Source organism: Cervus elaphus, chromosome 3 (genome assembly GCF_910594005.1).
Source record: "Cervus elaphus chromosome 3, mCerEla1.1, whole genome shotgun sequence".
Classification (NCBI taxonomy): Eukaryota; Metazoa; Chordata; class Mammalia; order Artiodactyla; family Cervidae; genus Cervus; species Cervus elaphus.
In genome coordinates this window covers 27911961-27930880 of record NC_057817.1, presented here as the reverse complement: position 1 = coordinate 27930880, position 18920 = coordinate 27911961, and the positions used below count along the sequence as shown (strand labels likewise).

General features: G+C 44.2%; 1 protein-coding gene across 3 annotated transcripts in view; it reads left to right on the top strand.

The window, feature by feature from the left end:
- The window catches only part of SCN8A (sodium voltage-gated channel alpha subunit 8), a 196865-nt gene that overhangs the window by 157846 nt on the left and 20099 nt on the right, over positions 1 to 18920 (top strand). For all 3 annotated transcript variants that reach the window (XM_043883928.1, XM_043883919.1, XM_043883933.1), the window contains exons 15-21: positions 2637 to 2810; positions 4690 to 5046; positions 7854 to 8324; positions 9066 to 9183; positions 9690 to 9844; positions 10633 to 10806; positions 16118 to 16240. In XM_043883928.1, coding sequence (XP_043739863.1) covers positions 2637 to 2810; positions 4690 to 5046; positions 7854 to 8324; positions 9066 to 9183; positions 9690 to 9844; positions 10633 to 10806; positions 16118 to 16240 — 1572 coding nt within the window. The remainder of the gene's footprint in view (positions 1 to 2636; positions 2811 to 4689; positions 5047 to 7853; positions 8325 to 9065; positions 9184 to 9689; positions 9845 to 10632; positions 10807 to 16117; positions 16241 to 18920) is intronic.

Genomic DNA, 18920 nt, shown 5'->3' with positions numbered 1-18920 from the left:
CATCAAAAGAATAACCTTGAATCTGCTCTTCTCCGTTTTTCAAAAAAGTAATTCCTTCATACAGCCAACAGCTACAAATTTATATTTACCCAAACTCCAAACAAGGGCAGCCGACTGTGTGGGCTGAAGGCATGAAGCAACATGCCTCTGTCACAGGCATTTCTTTTTTTTTCTTAATGTTTATTTATTTATTGGACTGTGCCAGGTCTTAGTTGCAGCACGCAGGGTATCTTTTTTTCTTTTTTCTTTTTTTTTTTTTCAGTTGTGGCATGCAGAATCTAGTTCACTGACTGACTAAAGGATTGTACCAGGGCTCCCTGCATCGGGAGTGTGAAGTCTTACCCACAGAACCACCAGGGAAGTCCCCATCACAGGTGTTTCTACCAGGCATCTGGAGGCCCAGCCTCCCATTAAAAGGCAGCACCACAGAACTGCATCTTCTCTCAGGAACCAGAATTCACAGGATAGCTGTTCTGAGGTTCATCACCCTGTTCTGTTACTGAGCACTTTCTGTGTGTTCAGCAAGAACCAACGGGACAGCAGATTCAGTTTCTACTTAGTGTGCGTTAAGTGTGTTAATGTTTCTAAGTAGAGAAATCTTTGATGGGCTGACGCTAAGGGCAAAATGTGTGTCAAGAGTTGATTTGATTAGCTGCCCCTACTTGACTGACCTCATAAAGAGTAACATTCCGTCTGTACACACTTAGCTTGCACTATGAACTTTTGATTTAAGTTGACCAGATCTCTTCAGGGAGTATTTTCTTTCAATTTTAGAATACTGCATCTTCAGTTTAAAAAAGTGCATGCGAGTGTGCTCAGTCATTCAACTGTGTTCAACTCTTTGCAACCCTATGGACTGTAGCCCACCAGGCTCCTCTGTCCATGGGATTCTCCAGGCAAGAATACTGGAATGGGTTGCCATTTCCTTCTCCAGGGGATTTTCCTGACCTAGGGATCGAACCTGCGTGTCTTGCATTGGTAGGCAGAGTCTTTACCACTGAGCCACCTGGGAAGTGAAAGTCAATCAGTCGTGTCCGACTCTTTGCCACCCCATGAACTATACAGTCCGTGGCATTCTCTAGGCCAAAATACTGGAGTGAGTAGCCTTTCCCTTCTGCAGGGGATCTTCCCAACCCAGGGATCAAACCCAAGTCTCCCGCATTGCAAGCGGATTCTTTACCAGCTGAGCCACAAGGGAAGCCCAAGAATACTGGAGTGGGTAGCCTATCCTTTCTCTAGCAGATCTTCCCAACGCAGGATGGGGGAAGCTTAGAAATGTATATGGAAACCAAAAATTTCCAAACCACTTATCCCTTTTGTTTTATTTTCATCAAGTCATTCTGTTTTGTTTTTGCTACACATTAATTCAGTGTATTTCCAAACAAGTATAATCTAATTATTTTTCACTATTTTTAATTCTGACCTCAGACCATATCTCTGAAGTTTTTCTCAAGCCCCTTCATATGTAAACTTGGTAACCAAGTGGTTACAGTTATTAACTTGTTATGAATTTTAAATCTGATGCATATAAACTACTCTCCTCTAAAAACAGGATATTCAGTGATAGTTACATATTACATGGTCAGCCTAGAATGAGAGTATTGATCTTGTCAAAACTGGTGTTCATGGGATTTTGCTTTCTGCCTACATGTTATGCTACTAAGGTCCTCAGGATACAGAAGGCATTGGGGAAACACACGATGCTCTGAAAGGCAGAAAGGTGGGAGTGGGTCAGGTAACAGAGAGAAGAAATCATTCTCATACCCAGTAAGCTCCAAATCTAGAACAATGATTACATCCTTGATTATCATATTGAAAAAATCAGAAGGAAGCACCAGAATCTCCCAACAATGAGAAAATTCTTTGAGGATGTATTTACCCAGTAGAATGTTATACAAGCAATGAAAGTGGGAACTAGGAAGACTGTGTTGCAACATGAATGGAGTCATGATAAGTGAGAAATACGTGTTAAGTGAAATGAGTCATGATAAATCAAGATAAGTGAAAAGCCAAGATATTATGTAGTCTGTGGTTTTAAACTCTGACAAAATATTTTTATGCATCTGAAAAAAAAGGAGTACATTAAAATAATAATTGTATGCAAGGCAGTGAGACTATTTCTCTAATATTTTGCACACTTTAAGCAATGTTCTGTTGCTTTTACCATTTAAAATAAGAAGTTCTGCAGTATATGTCTGCATTCAAGAAGACACATAATGTTAAATCAGGAATAATGCTGTATTTTTGTAATTAGAACACAGTGAGTGATTTTTTTTTTTTTTGGTCAATATCCCAAATCTGGCATACACATTCAAATGACTGCTGACCCTTTAGGAGTCACCTGTGTGATATTCCTGATTGCTTAGAATAATTTTTTAACTGCTCTCTTGAACAATATGAATTGGGTAGTTCTGGCAACAAAGATGGGAACATTTCCTCTTCATTCAAGAGGAAAATAAGACTTTCCTGCATCGGGTGGAGTTGTCAGGGGACATCCAGGTATTGATGTCTTCAGAGGCAGAATTAAGTGAAGGCTGATGCTTATGGCTTCTTGGACATGCCGTATTCAAAGATAATGATAGAGGCATCTTCTTTCTATTATTTCTTTTTCTTACCCCTGCCTTCCCCCTCTTTAGGTTTTCACTGGAATTTTCACAGCGGAAATGTTCCTGAAGCTCATAGCCATGGATCCCTACTATTATTTCCAAGAAGGTTGGAACATTTTTGATGGATTTATTGTCTCCCTCAGTTTAATGGAACTGAGTCTAGCAGACGTGGAGGGGCTTTCGGTGCTGCGATCTTTCCGATTGGTATTCCATATTTCTCCAATTTCTTTTTTACATTTTCCTGTCTTGTAGCTACTAGGAAGAATTTTGTATAAGTTAATCTGATGATTTTACAAAATTCTTAGCTGTATTCTGCTCACAGTTGCAGTTGACTGTCTATTGGTTTATCAACTAAAATATTGAAAAACTTTTCTGCTAATTACCTAATATAGAAAGTAGGCTTTTTTAATCAGTCAACAAACATAAATCAATTTTTTTGAAGTTCCTCAGAAAATAATGGTTAATCTAAAAGATGAAGAAGGATTCACAAGAGCTATTCTGAGGTCTGATTTGAATTCGCTGGTGAGCCCATTTCTTTCTCTGAACATCTCTCTGAAATGGCAAAAATTTCTCCCTTTTCCAGAGATGGCTCATATCTTCTATCATGGTGACCCCTTCCAGAAAATGAGAATAAAATAATGTTTTTTAAAGTTATATTGAAATTAGTTGTTGAACACAGATCTTTAGCTAAGAAGGATTTTTTTTAATGTATTTGAAAAAATTAGTGTTCAAATTACTAACATGCCTCTGAAAGTATTAACAGTTAACAATATCCTCAGAATAGCTTCCCATGAAGCATAGGCATGAGTGATGTCCTGATTGAGTCCCTTGAGAAGCTGAGTTACCTTGAGGGTATCCCACTCAGACAGAGCATCAGAAATGGCTTAGATTTGTTTCTCTTATTGGGAAAATACTTAAGCACTCACAACGGAAAGGATTTAAGGATATTCAGCTTATCTAAGACAGAGAATTGGATTAGAGTGAAACTGTTTATAAAACAGAAATCTCATTCAGTCCAAGTCACAAATAACATCTGTCTCATTTCTGGAACCTCTGCTTACTGGTCTTTGTTTAGGATCCAGCCAACAGTAGGCTTTTTGAGAGTAGTTCTTGCTATTTAGAAGATAAGATGAAGAATTAAGTAGTAGAAGCATTATCACTAATACTTTGATTAAATTAATAGCCAGTCAGAATGGTGAAAAACTGTGAGAGACCCAGGTTATGTACAGAGCATCACCTGCTAAATCTTGAACTCTCAGATAAAACTCAAATTTTCAGTAGGGAAAAAAAATTGTCCAAATCAACGTGGTTGCCTTCTACCAGAATTCCTGTTACATTCTGTTATACATGTGTAGTTATTAAGACATATGATGGTGATCTCTGTTCATGGGCTTTATTCATTATAATTCTCAGCTGGTTAGTCAAGACCTTATAATCATTCATCACAGAATACAAAAATTTTCTGATTAACAGATACCAAAAGTTCTATCCTCTGAATTAATATCAGTATAGTCCCTTTTCATAAGGTTTTTGGTATATTGGAACTGCCCCTTGGAAGCTGTGCTTTTCCTTCCAGTTAGTCCAAGCATGTCACAAAGTTTCGTATCAGCCATTACCTGTTTATTGGCAGAGATATGTAGAATTTTTAAGAGAAATATGTAGAATTTTTAAATCCTTGCTTTTTTAAAAAGACAGATGATTTATTCTCACTGTCCTTACCAAGCTCATCTTTTGGTTAACTACAAATCACATTTTCTTTAATATGACTGCTGAGAAGTCAAGGGAAAATCAATATATGTTCATGTATGGATTTTTAAAAGGTGGATTGACCTAGAGACTAATTCAGGGACTAGAGTTAGTATTCTTGGTTCTTAGTTCTAAATCTTTCATTTATTTTGCAGTTAATTAGTTTTCCTTCATCTGTGCCTCAGTTTCTCTCAGTTTTAAGATACTGTTAGAAAACGCTGAGAATTTTCCAAGGGTGCTCAGAAAATGTAATGATCTTACTAATTTAGTATGTTTTTATTGTAGCCATGTGATAAGAATAAATTAATTGAATTTCATTTGGGTTTCTTTTCTGTAGCTCCGAGTCTTCAAATTGGCCAAATCCTGGCCCACCCTGAACATGCTGATCAAGATTATTGGAAATTCAGTGGGTGCCCTGGGCAACCTGACCCTTGTGCTAGCCATTATTGTCTTCATCTTTGCCGTGGTGGGGATGCAGCTCTTTGGAAAGAGCTACAAAGAATGTGTCTGCAAGATCAACCAGGACTGTGAACTCCCTCGCTGGCACATGCATGACTTTTTCCATTCTTTCCTCATTGTCTTTCGAGTGTTGTGCGGGGAATGGATCGAGACCATGTGGGACTGCATGGAGGTGGCTGGCCAGGCCATGTGCCTCATTGTCTTCATGATGGTCATGGTTATTGGCAACTTGGTGGTTAGTACTAACTTGTACATCTTTTTGTTCTTTGCTCTGAGCATTTTATTCTTGACCCAGAAGCCCAGTCTACTTAGTCCTTCCATGTCTGTGTTGGTCTTTATTCTTTCTTGGCCCAAGAACCCTAAGGTACAAAGGAAAAGAGACTGCTGTTTTCAGAGGCCTACTGGGTCATGAGCCTCACAACCTGTCAACCTTTTCACAATTGTGGAAACAAAATTCAGCAAAGTTAAGGCACTTCTCCAAAGTCCCACAACTAATAAGTGTCAGGGCTTATATTAGATCCTTGACTTCAAAGTCTATGGTCTTTCTACTATTAAAAAAAACCTCAGAACTTCTCAGCCTGCTCTTTTGGGCTGGATAATTATTTGTTGTGGAACTGTCCTGTGTATTGTATTGTAAGGTGTTTGCAGTATCCCTGGCATCTACTCCTTACTGGCCAGTAGTGACCCCCAGCCCAAGTTGTAAAAACCAAAGATGTCTCCAGACATTACCAACTGTCCTCAGTGGGCAAAATTGCCCTCCTTTGAGAACCATGGATCTAAGCCATCCTAGGATTTTATCTGATGTTTATAAATTTCAAATCACTTCCTTGCTTCACTCTATCCACCTGCTGTCTCTTGCCTCTGTAAATAGAATGTTCACCAACAGAAATTAACACCTGGTTTCTCAAAGTGTCATCCGAGGACTAGCAGCAATGAGAACGTTCAAGGGTGTACTAGAGATTCAGAATCTTAGGCCACTCACTCCCCACAATCAGTATCTGCATTTTTAACAAGATCCCCAGGTGATCCACATGCATGTTATAGTTTGAGAAGTACTTATCTTTCAAATCAGGCCAAAGCCCACCTGCAAGTGTACAACAAGGAGGGCTGGAAGAAGACACACTCAGATGACCCCTTATAAGCTCATCCAGAGTGGTTCTCTTCCTTTTTCTGCCATAGAAAAGCATATACCAGTAGGGCATTCCTACTCATTAACCTCTGAACCAGCCTTGCCCACCCTAGTCTTTCATTGGGCCTATAAAAACAGGCAATATAATGTTTCTTAGTCACTCCCATTCTCCACTCCCAGCCATCTTCCCCTCAGTCCTGATCTCTCCAGTCTTCCCACTCCTTCAGTGAAGACAGCTACTGCCTACAGCTACTGTCCATTGTAGAGTCAATGGACAATCACCAGCCCTGAGCTCCCACTTCTCCAGTCTCCTGTGCTTAGTAGTCTCAGGGACATCTTCCCATGACTGGCTGCAGACACCTGAGCACACGACAAAATCCACTATTATTTCTGCCTGTGATGACACTTTTCCCAGTTTCCCCTTGGCTCAATCCTTCTGCCCATGTCATCTCTAGGAATCTGTAAGTCTCTTGTGACTTTTCTCTCCATTCCAGGTAAATATCTGATATCTTTCATATCTTTCTTCTTAGCATTTCTATATATGCATCTTTCTTTGTAGTATTTTTGAGATCTGCCCCTTCCTTTCCGTTTCTACAACCCATCTGGTATTTCTAAAAGTCCAAGGAAGACCACCTTCGTTACAGTCACATTGAGTTTCACTCATTAAAAAAGGCCAGGTCCCAGGACCTACACCAGATCTACTGAATCAGAATCTCTCCGGTGAGACCAAGGAGATGCTCGTTTTTAACAAGCATCCCACTCCAGGAGATTCCTCTGCTTGCTGAGGTTTGAGATTCCTATAGCCTGATCCAGACCCGTATCAACTCATGGAAGTAGCAGGCTCCTAACTCCTAACCCCTCCTCCCAACCCACCATGTGTGTACCTAGTAGGAATGACTTTCTCAAATCTCTGTCATCATCTGTGACTCCTTTATTCAAGGACCAATAGTGGATCCAATTAAAACTCAAATATTTCAGCCTGGCCTTCAAAGCCCTCATCAGCTGACCTCCATTTAACTGACTGTATTCCTCTGTAATGCTGCAAGTAGCCAAGGTAACCCAGATACGTAGAGTTCATATATCATTTCTGTTTCTCCCACCTTGCACATATGATTACTTCCACCTGAAATGTATGCCTTACTCTTCAGAAGTATGACAAAGTAAGGGCCAAGTGTAAATCAAGAAGTGAACATCTCTCCCACTTTTCAAAAGTAAGTCTTAAGAAAAATAAATGAATCTTAATGCCCAACGTGGTTAAAAAAAAAAAGAAAAAACATAAATGAAGCTTGTTTCTAATGGCCTGACACTTACATATAGAATGCAAAAGTCACCATCACCCTCTTGCTAGAGCTACTTAATTATGATAAATGTTAGGAAAACAAAATCAATTCTTAAAATAGGATAGCATGGAATATATTTCAGTTCGACCTTCTAGATTTGTTATATGAAAGTCTGGTTCTCCAAGCCTAATTTTTTTCTAACCTGGGTCCTCCAGGACATCTGCTGCTCAAGAACACATGGCATCTAGGCATTCTTTGATCCTTCTCAATAATCCATGCCCACCTTTTTGTTTGTATTTTTGGAGAATTTTCTCCCAAAATGGATATAACCTTTGCTTTTTCTGATTATAAGAAAAGCAGTATGTTTTGAAGTACATATATATGTGAATAGCACTACAAAAGAACCAAAAAAAGGAGTACTAAACTCGTCGTATTACAACCAAAGCCAAACAAAATATACACATAGTGACATGAGCACTTAAAACACTATGTGAGTGAAACAGTACACAGTAGAAACTCTCGAGTCTTTTACGTAAGCCTGTGAGCTTGCAGTTTACAGCCCTAGTTTGGTGGATGACTGTACCCAACACCATTCTCCATTCACTCGCCATTTTCCTACTGCTCCTGGCGCAGGTGCTGAACCTGTTTCTGGCCTTGCTTCTGAGCTCCTTCAGTGCTGACAACCTGGCCGCCACGGACGATGATGGAGAAATGAACAACCTGCAAATCTCCGTGATCCGGATCAAGAAGGGCGTAGCGTGGATCAAGCTGAAAGTGCATGCCTTCATGCAGGCCCATTTCAAGCAGCGCGAGGCCGACGAAGTGAAACCTCTGGACGAGCTGTACGAGAAGAAAGCCAACTGCATCGCCAACCACACCGGCGCCGACATCCACCGGAACGGTGACTTCCAGAAGAATGGCAATGGCACCACCAGCGGCATAGGCAGCAGCGTGGAGAAGTACATCATCGACGAGGACCACATGTCCTTCATCAACAATCCCAACCTGACCGTGCGAGTGCCCATCGCTGTCGGCGAGTCCGATTTTGAGAACCTAAACACCGAGGACGTCAGCAGCGAGTCGGATCCTGAAGGCAGCAAAGATGTAAGGTCCCAGCTGAGAAACCTGTCTTGATCCTGTGTAAGAGCAAATGATCAGCCTTGGCAGTGGTCCAGCCGTGGGCCTGGCAGAGAGATTCTGGAATAGCCAACTGTCAACTTTGAACTTTTGGGCTTCCCTGATGGCTCAGACAGTAAAGAATCTGCCTGCAATGCAGGAGACCTGGATTCAATCCCTGGGTCAGGAAGATCCCCTGGAGAAGGGAATGGCCACCCACTCCAGTATTCTGGCCTGGAGAATTCTGTGGACAGAGGAGCCTGGCAGGCTACAGTCCATGGGGTCGCAAAAGAGTTGGACAAGACTGAGCGACTTTCACTTCACTTTCAACTTTGAGAACCAGTTCTACCCACCCCTAGACGAGCTAGATTCCTGAGATGTTCCCAGATCTGCCTCTGTTGCTTCTGAGTCATCTGGATCAGAGGCTGCAGGAAACCCTCGCATACTTCCCTGCCGTCAATCTGTCTGAGCTGTACCACTGAGACCAGCTATAGGCACCTTCTGCTTAGGGAGGATCCCTGTCATCCGTGAGCAGGCTGTGATGTTGTACTCCCTCCTGACAGGTTCTGAAGGCCCTGTGGTAATTGGTAGCCCATGGTCAATTGGATGAGGATGAGTTTCTAGCCTGAATTGTAGCTGCTGCAAAATCAGTGCCAAAGGCAGCATAGTCAGCATAGAGCGGACATGCTGCTGTAGCATTGCTTCTCTCCTTTCTCCTTATGTATCTAGAAACTGGACGACACCAGCTCCTCTGAAGGAAGCACCATTGACATCAAACCAGAAGTTGAAGAAGTCCCTGTGGAGCAGCCTGAGGAGTACTTGGATCCAGATGCCTGCTTCACGGAAGGTGAAAGGGGGCCAGGAGGGCGGATGACATGTAGCACTTGCATGGCTTGCAGACAATGTTTATGCTAGGGTCAGTGGTTGGCCGGGGAGAGGGGGGCTCTGTGGGTATCTGCAGGAACTTTGTTCCCCGCCTCATCAATTTCAGGGAGGTTGATACCATTTTCCCCATTTGATTCTCAGCTGTAACAAGTTTTTATTCTCAAATTTTTGTTTGTCCATTTTTCTCGACATCAGTCCCAAGACTTCCACCGTGTCTGCCTCCTGACTACCCTCTCCTCCTCCCTCTCACTGCTTCTTTATCGGATATCTTCCCATCATCAGAGGGCCTTGCCCTGGCTGCCTGGCAGCATAGCCTCAGCCCCACCACCCTCTCCACTTCTGAGTCAGCTGCTGAACTGTTGTGCTGTGTGGTGGGGCAGCACCCGGGGGGCCTTGGGAGAAGAAGAGGAGGGCGCGTCTGGGCGGGGCACGTCCCACAATCTGATCTGCCTCTCCCACCGGTGCTAGGTTGTGTCCAGAGATTTAAGTGCTGCCAGGTCAACATTGAGGAAGGACTGGGCAAGTCTTGGTGGATCCTGCGGAAAACCTGCTTCCTCATCGTGGAGCACAACTGGTTCGAGACCTTCATCATCTTCATGATTCTACTCAGCAGTGGTGCCCTGGTGAGGTCCGGGGGAGAATTTACTGGGGGATTGACTGGGCAGGGGTATAGCGACCAGCAGAAAAGACTGGACGGGCCTAAGCCCAGTTTTTCTAATAACACAGTTTGGCTGTAGACCAAGAGTAACAATCTACTCCAGTGCTTCGGGCTGGTGTTTTGAGCCCTGGGGATTAGAATTCACACTTGTCTGTATCTTCATCCTAGACCTCAGCATGATCCCTCTTGAGTCCAAGACCCCCTTTTCATCAGGATAAGAATACAAATGACCAAGTATCTTCACTGCTTAGCTTGCCTCATTCAAAGCAACTTCCCTTTCTTCCCTAGTATCCCTGATTCACAAAAGACTGCATGTTATATGGTTCAGTTTATACAAAATGTCCAGAAGGAGCAGGTCTGCGGAGACAGAAAGCAGATTGGTGGTTGCCAGGACTAGGGGGAGATCGGGAGACTACAGGGTGACAGCTGGAGGGTGTGGGGTTTCTTTGGAGGTTAATGAAAATATTCTAAAATCGACTATGGTGATGAATATATAACTCTGAATGCATTAAGAGCTATTGCGCTGTAAACTTTAAATAGATGAATTATGAGGGATGAAAATGACATCTCAAGAAAACTTTTTCACAAAGAAAAGCCACGTGTAGCAAGGGGTAGAGTGAAGGAAGATGGGGAGCTGATGACCGGCCAGCACAGGTGGGAAGGCTGCCAGGGGTTGCGGGGGTGGGGGGGGTGGTACTTCCGTGTTGCCTGTTTCTCTGTAGGCACTGTAGGCAGCTGCTGCCTCTCTTCCAGGCCTTTGAGGACATCTACATCGAGCAGAGGAAGACCATCCGTACCATCCTGGAGTACGCTGATAAAGTCTTCACCTACATCTTCATCCTGGAGATGTTGCTCAAGTGGACAGCCTATGGCTTCGTCAAGTTCTTCACCAATGCCTGGTGCTGGCTGGACTTCCTCATCGTGGCTGTACGTGTCCTGCTTTCTCCTTCCCTCCGCTGCCAGCAGGGAAACAGAAGCAGGGACTGTGGCTAGAGTTGCCTGGGGCCCAGGGGATAGCCCGATAGGACGCTTGGGTTCTCTTCGGAGCACTCAGGTGCTGACTTGGGAAGCGACCCTGAAGTCCCCGTATTTGCTCCAGGGCCTAAGTCACCAGTTCACTAGTGGTTTGTAGAAGTTTCTGAGATCAGGAATGGGAAGAGAAATCATTGGTGTCCAAGCTTTGTTATTAGACTGGGAACAGAAAGGTTCTGGCCCCAAACCAGCAGTGTTGTCCTCCTTCTGCTGCCAGGAGAGAGCTGAGAGGATGGGGTGGGTGGTGGTGGGATCTAAGTAGACTCTCCTGCTGACCGTCCCCAGGTACACTCCCATCCATCTCAAGTCTTCATACCAGACTCATGAGAGCAAATCTGTCAAGGAGAGGAAAGAACGCAAAAGAAACCCTCCCCCGACTCCTACTCCTTCCCACACATGGCTATTTCCACAGTGGTGATCAAACTTAAAAAGTCCTTTTTTCCTCCAGGTTTCGAGACCATCTCCATGGCTCAGTGGTCTTTACCTGCTGTGTTATTTTTCAGGGTGAAGCCGCATCACCTGTAACTATTTCTCACTCCGCCAGGAACTGTTCCTTATTGGGCTTTCTAACCATGATGAGTGCTTCTTATTCTGTCTGATCACTGAAGCTTTTTTCTCCTAGTCAAATCAGCATTTGAATGAGAACGAATGGGAATTTCAGGAGCAGGGCTGAAGGTGACTTCATGTCCTTCTGAGGGCGGAGAAGGGGAGTGTTTGGCAGCTGGGTTGGTCCATTTAAAATAGGTTTCATTGGTGAACCACCTATGGAGCTCCTCTGGGCTGGCACGAAGCAGCACAGAAGTCAGAGGCACCTGGCACTCCGCACCAGGGTGGTCTCTGCTGGGTTAATGCACTCCTTTCCCAACACAGCCTCCTTGACTCCTTCCTAGAGCTGGCACTGTGCTCCAATGAGGTGAGGAGGTCACTGCCCTTACAGTGAACCAGGGAGGTCTTGCCCCATGGTGGCCGGCATGGGCCCCTCCTAGCCAGAGGTGGCAGCCCCTTGTGATGGAAGGGCCTCTACCTCCTCCCGCAGGTGGGAAGCATGAGTTCTAGGAGGTGAGGAATGGGTTTGGGATCAGACCCAGAGAACTGAGGTGACACAGGCCAGTTCTCTTTCTACAGAACAGCGGAAGTACCCTGGAGCCTTTATTTCACTGTGACTCCTCAGGACCGCTTAGAGTCAGGTGGACACGCACAGGAGACCTAGGGGCCCCTTGTCTTCTAGACGTTCCGGGAACTCAGATAGGTATGTCCACTCCCACACTTCCAACAGCCCTAGGGAAGCTGTGATTCAGCACTAACCTTCCCCACCTTGACCTGCCTCCTCTTCACCCTAACCTGTGCCATCTCCTCCTCTTCCCTCTGGGTGGGCAATCAAGTACCCCACATTCTGCTGCTATTATAAAAGAATTAACAGTTCTGCAGGTCACTGTGTATTTAGCAAATACTTTTAGCACTCTTTATATTAAGTGACGGGGAAGCAAAAAACATGAGAAAGACATGGAGCCTGCTGACAGTAATCCTTAAATCCACCTAACTTTGGGGAGTTGCTAGATTCTTACATTGCCATGAGACCTGGCTCTGACCCCTGAAACACTTCTGGACCAGTAATGAGTAAACAGAAATAAACAAAATACCATTCTCCATGTAGAATTGTCCTAGGAGCCATAGGGAGTCACAGGGGGCAGGGAGGTATGGCCCTGGCCCTTGGGAAGCTCACCTTGGCTGTCCAGGCCACTCTTACCTGATTCCAGGCTTGGGGAAATCCAGCATTCTGGGAACAGGTCTTTCCTAGGACTCTTGTTTTCTCTCAGGCAGAGCAGTGCATTTATTCTTCATGTATCAAATGTTTATTCAACACCCATAGCACAAAACCTTCTGCCAGGTGTTGTGGGGAATACAAGAGAATAGAAGACAAGATTACTTCTCTCAAAGGGCTGAAAAGATGCGACACAGACACGTAACCAGTGTGAAGCAGAGTGTGCTGGAGTGGGGTAGGGGTGGCAGCCGCAGTCCATGCCCTGGCTGCACTGTTTGAGTTATGAGTTGAGAATAAGGTTTAGACTGACACCTGGACAGCTGGAACCATCAGAGGTTTTGCTGTCCTTTTAAATAAAATGTCTGGTCCCTTTGGCATTTTGGAACATCCAGCAGGTGTAAATTTTCGGTCCTAATTTGGCAGCCTCTGAGAAACTCTTTCCTCCCATTTTATCCACCAGTGACTTGATGCCGGAACCTGTTACTCATCACCATGTTTGTTCCTCTGATGGATTTTCATTCTTCCTCATTGCCTCTTAGAGCCGCTAAGAGTACTTTTTAGAATCATGGAGATGATCTAGACAACTTCCAAGATGAACTTTCTTTGTGTATAAGCCATGTGCGTTCCCAGAGGCAACGTTTTCTCCTGCCCAGGTCCCTGGCTGCCCTGGAGATGGTGTCCTGGAAAAGAATTTCATCATCTTTTCCCAGGGAAATTTACCCCCAGCAAATCCAGAGATTAGCCAGCATATCTGTTCCAGGGATGGGAACTTGCAAAGACCATTCACCTCATCCTGAATTCACTATTGAACACACTCTCCGTTTGGAAATGTTCATGTCATTTTAAAAAAGTCATCCAGTGTCTCCCTTTTCTTCTAGGCCTGCAGCCACAGGTAGCCTGGATTTTTACTGGCCCTCAGTCCCTTTTCTTTTTCAGGTTTTATTCTTTCCTTAGTTATTTTAAGCAATGTTCTGATTATGTCCAGTGAGTGTTTAACGTGGAGACTCAGCAGATTTTAAAATTACCACTAACTCCCCAGATAGGACACTTGCTAATGCTGTCTTAGGAGGAGACCTTGGTTAGACTGGTCAGTTGAATAGCAGACTATCTCAGCAGCATTTACAGCCAGCTTCTGAATTGGCATCTGTACCTCCTCCACCCTTCTCCCCACTTTGGACCTATTTATTATCAGATAAATCACCACTCTCCCCCACCAAGAACCAGAATCATCTTGCCTTGTATGAAGCTTAGTTTTCTGTAATCTTTACCTGGCATAGTTATGCAGGATATTTTGACCTCGAGTATTTGGTTGAAGTAGCTTACCTTCAGATTTACCCACTCAGGTCTCACTTAAGAATATGACAGTTTTAGATGCTTCAGGGTTAAGAGTTGGCTGCACCTGGCAGTTTTAGACAAAAGACACCTCCATGTAGATTCTTACTGTCAATGATGGATGGAGGGAAAATGATTGGTTGGTACTGCTGTGTTCTAGATAAAGCTTTTGAGGCTGTTGTTTTGAATAGAAATTACACTCTGAGCCATCTACCCTTCGAAGAACCTGAGTAGCCAAAGAGGGCAGCAGTTCATTCCAGATTTGCTTTGGCTACTGCCTGGGCCTCCAGGGAAGAGATCTCCACTCATGGATTATTAAGACAGGCATAGCCGAAGGTTCACTCTGCTTTAAACACTGAAACCTCTGAGCCCGCTCATCCCTGACTCTCACTAGGCCATTGACCTGCTACTTCTACCCCTGCCAGCCTGCTGCTTAATTATAAATATCTTTGTTTTTTTTTAAAAAAAAACAAAAACTTTTTGTACAGTTCAGAGATACAGAATCTTAAGAAGTAAATCCCTCAGCTATAGATAAAAAGCATCAAATGAAACCAAGAACCAAGTTGTGGATTGTTTCTCTCTTTTTGCCTCTAAATTTGCTTTAAAATATCATCAGTTTAGGCTAAACCAAGCTATAATCATTACTTCCCAGTACAGGGAATTTAAGAATTGTTGATGAGAGCATCAACCTATCCCAGACTTGTGGTACAGTATCAGGGAAATACTTCTCTAAGAAACCCAGAGTCCAAACAGTCTAACTAAAGGTATTTCAGGTAGTCTTCCCCCTGAAGAGCTCTGTGCCTCTCTCCGGTTAGGCCCAGGCAGCCCTCCATGTAGTTAAGGGATCTGTGAGATAGCCACTCTGAGAGCTCTGGTAGAATAAGGTGGGTTTGCCTCTGTAAAAGCAGGAAAGCGTTTGACTGTGACTCCAGGCCTAGACACCAGACTACTTCTGTCCAGGATGGCAATATACACAGCTCCAAATTGTGCATATACCATAATCCTTTATTGGGATTTTTGTCATCCAGCCAGTGGGGGCATTGACCTGTCTATGAAAGAAAGAGTTCTGCCTGGGAATCAGGAGCTTGGGCCTTTAATCCTGGCTGCAGAACTGCCAGTGTTGACACTGGGCAAATTCTTGTGTATGAGTCTGTTTCCTTATCTGTAAAGTAAAAATTCATCCAAGAAGCCTTCCAGCCATTATCCTGACGATAAGAATAAGAGAAGATTTTCCTAGAAAAGTTAGACCCAAGGCCAATTCTTTTTGGGGCTTTGTGGAGAGAAAGTATGGGAATTATAAGGGAAAATATGGATTCAGTTGTCCAGACCCACCCAAGTTCTCATGACCATGAAGGAGCCGTGATCATAGTTAAAAAGATGGAAGGATTGTTGCAGTTAAAAGTGAGAGAGTCACTTGAGTTCCCATGGAGCCAAAGTTCTGTCAAGAAGTTTCTTCGTTTGGTCCTTTTCTTGTTGGGAACTGGAAAGTCTACTGTGGTACTTATTGAATCTGTATCCTTGTTGATGTAGTAACTCATCCAATTCTCAAACAAATGGTTTCTCGTCAACCAGGAGTAAGAGAGCTTGTCCTTGTTGGAAGTCCGTGGTGAATGAGCTGAGGAGGGGGCAGCCAGTGTGGAGTGTATGTATTTATCTGTATTCTTTTCCATAGGTACCATTAAATTTGTCTGGCTTAATTTAATGGGAACTTCTGGGACCTGCAGAGACTGTAAAGGGCGAGGGTAAGGTTTTTGTCATCTGTTCAGGCTCCTCTCCTTCCAATGGAACTTCCTCATTCTCCCTATCCCGTCAGCCTCTTCCCTTTGCCAACTTGTATGTTTGTTCTACTGCCCTCTCTCGACGTTCTCTTCCCTTTGTGTTTTTTTCTTCTGCCTCAACCACCTTTCCTTCCAGGTCGTTTGAGTCCAAGTTGAAGTAGGCAGCTGGTGTAACACACTTCCTGTTCCGGGGGGGCGGGGCCCAGTCTGTATAATCAGTGCTAGGGGTTTTATTCTAACACTCCGGATCCTCTGTTTCTTTTTTGTTGTTGTTGCTGTTTTATCTTTTGTTTCCTTTTTTTTGTTTTTCTTTTTCTCTTCTGTTTCCGTGTAGGTCTCTTTAGTCAGCCTTATAGCTAATGCCCTGGGCTACTCGGAACTAGGTGCCATAAAGTCCCTTAGGACCCTAAGAGCTTTGAGACCCTTAAGAGCCTTATCACGATTTGAAGGGATGAGGGTAAGATACTAAGAGCAGCTGATCCTTCTGCATGCCAGTGGAAACTGTTTAAGCATGCTAGAACTGATCACACGGTGGGAAGATCATTCAAACACGAATTCTGTGATGCAGCTGCTGTCTTGATCCTCCACTCTCTCTCCCCCGCACCTGCCCCGTGCGAAGGGGACTCACATTAAGCTGCCTCATCATATTAATATTGGCCCCACCCCCAACAACATGCCATTGCAGACCATGTTAACATTGGCTATTCTCATTTGGCCTGGCTTACCTGTAGCACTTGGGGCGGCTTTCTGGGCTGTTGATTCAATAGGGAGAATCACCAGGTGCAAAGAAGGGGAATTGTCACCCACAGACTTACTGAAAAGCAGAGGCCACAGACAGGGAGAGTGCTGGATAGGGGCGTGAGCCAGTGGGGACCGTGGCCTTGGAGTCACTGAGAAAGCAGCTGAGAAGGGGCTAGAAACTGGGACGGTAGGCCTGGAAATGGGGATAGAACAGAATTTGGCATGACCCTGGGAAAAGAAATGCTTTTCTTCCTATTCTGATTCCTCTTATTGCACCTTGTTGTTCTCAGCCCAGTCCGGTAAGGACTGGCAGCCTCTGTCTGATGGCAAAGCTTTCCTCCTCATCCCCTCCCCCTCTTCCCATGCTCTCTGGTCCCCTATCGTAACACGGCTAAAATAACAACCAGATACAATAATAGATGACTATCAGCTAATTCTTCTGAAATTTCTCAACCCCTGCTGTTACCTGCTTGGGCGATACTCCAAACAGTGCAAGGTGCTGTCACCCTGCCAACTGAGAAATAAGGCTCCCTCTTTTGGTGCCTTTTTGCTGTCTCTCTTGGTTTAAAAAAACTTTGCGTGTGGTCACATGTGTGTGCATGAACACACACATAGTCAGTTTCCTAAAATCAAATGGACGTCTGGCTTTTGGTGGTAATAGTTGTCCCATGGTAATCAGAGAGGTCTGTTATACTTAACGAGACCAAGAAAACTCACTTTAACTCACATGTTGAGTACATGCAGGAGAGCAAACCAGAGGATATTTTTTCAACGTGTAGAGATCAAATGTTAAACTGTCGGCAGTGGCCCACACAGAGCAAGACTGCTCAGGGAAACTAGGAACCAGAACGGTACTGCCTCAGTCTGTTCTCATCTGTGGGTTCCTGGCCACTGTTCCATGAAGCCACCCACATCTGTCCAGGAAGATGAACAATCTCTCTTGGACTTGGGGATTGTATTATTTTAGTTTATCCAGACAAATGCTTTCTGTAAGACATTTGCATTTCTGCTGTAGCACAGTCACAGTTTGGTTTACTAAATATAACCTTTCTGCAGCCCACCTGAAACCATCTGCAGGAAGGTCCATTCCACAGCAGCATACATTTATTTGAATTTAAGGAACAAAAGTTGGGATTCTAAGTCTTTCTCCCACAGATAAGAGATTTCAGAATGTGTGCAATTAGGTCATTGTTATGCTCAGGCTAAATGTAAGTGGGGAGAGCGTCTATTGAAGAGGGCTTAGCATTTTAGGGGGCTCTGGTGTCATTGAAAATAGGGTTAAAATGCTCTTCCCTCCTCCCCAACCTTCCTACTATTTTCAGAAGAGGTTAGTTAAATATTTTAAATAAGTTGTACTGGTTTTGTTACAGAGCTGATCATCCATTTTGTTGACTGAAGGCAATAATGGCAACATTGTGCCTCAACTCAGTAGCCTGTGATCCTCCAACATGCCCCAGGATGGGTCCCAGATCTCCTAAAATGAAACCAGTAATACCCAAAGAAAGCCTGAAAAAAAGATGCCCAGTTGACACTTGCTACAACTGTTCTCCGTCTGGGTGCCCATTACTGCCAGTCCCACCCTGTGGCAGAGATCGCCCTCATTGACCGGCTATGGCCAGTTGACTCTCAAGGACCTTGTGTGAATAGTCTGAACACCAGGGCCCTTCTAGTGGCCATACCTCTTCCCTTTAGCTCCTCCTCCTTTCCTCTCCTTTCCTGGACTCCCAGTTTCATTCCCTCAAAACTTGTCAACTTTCTAGTCATTTAGGAACCCAGAGATTGGAATGGGTGACCTTAGAATAGAAAGTTTTATTTGAAAAGCATTAGCAAAGGTTTTTTTGAGATGAGATCATCAAGGCAGGCACAAGTTTGAACCCCAAATCAGACTTTCAAACAATAGACATTCAGTAAGGAAAGTTCTGGTAACAGATGTCCCCGCCTTTGGTTGACTCCAGTCATCGACAGCATGGCCATTTCTGGTTGAGCCGGAGGTGAGGGCTTACAACCCATTCCTGGGCAGTAGTCCCCCAGCCCTTTTGTGCAAGAACTGCAAGAAGGGAAGACAAATTTGCCTGAGCTTATCATAAGTCCCCCAGTAATAAGCAGATTTAGGGACCAATGTTTCGTTTGAACGTTGCTCTTCCACAGGAATGTTTTCCACTTATTGGTTTGAGTCCTTGGGTATGCCACCACTTGAGAGACTTACCCTTAGAAATTGTTAAACAAGAACTAAGTACCGTCAACGCAGATGGACTCAACTGTCACTGTGCTGCTCCAGTGAGAGGCTCAGACCTTCACTTGTGAGGGACCATAAGGCCCTAGCTTGTCCTGGGACCCTGACTTCAGTCTCTTCCTCAAACCAAAGACCAGAACACTGAAATACTCATGCTATCAGC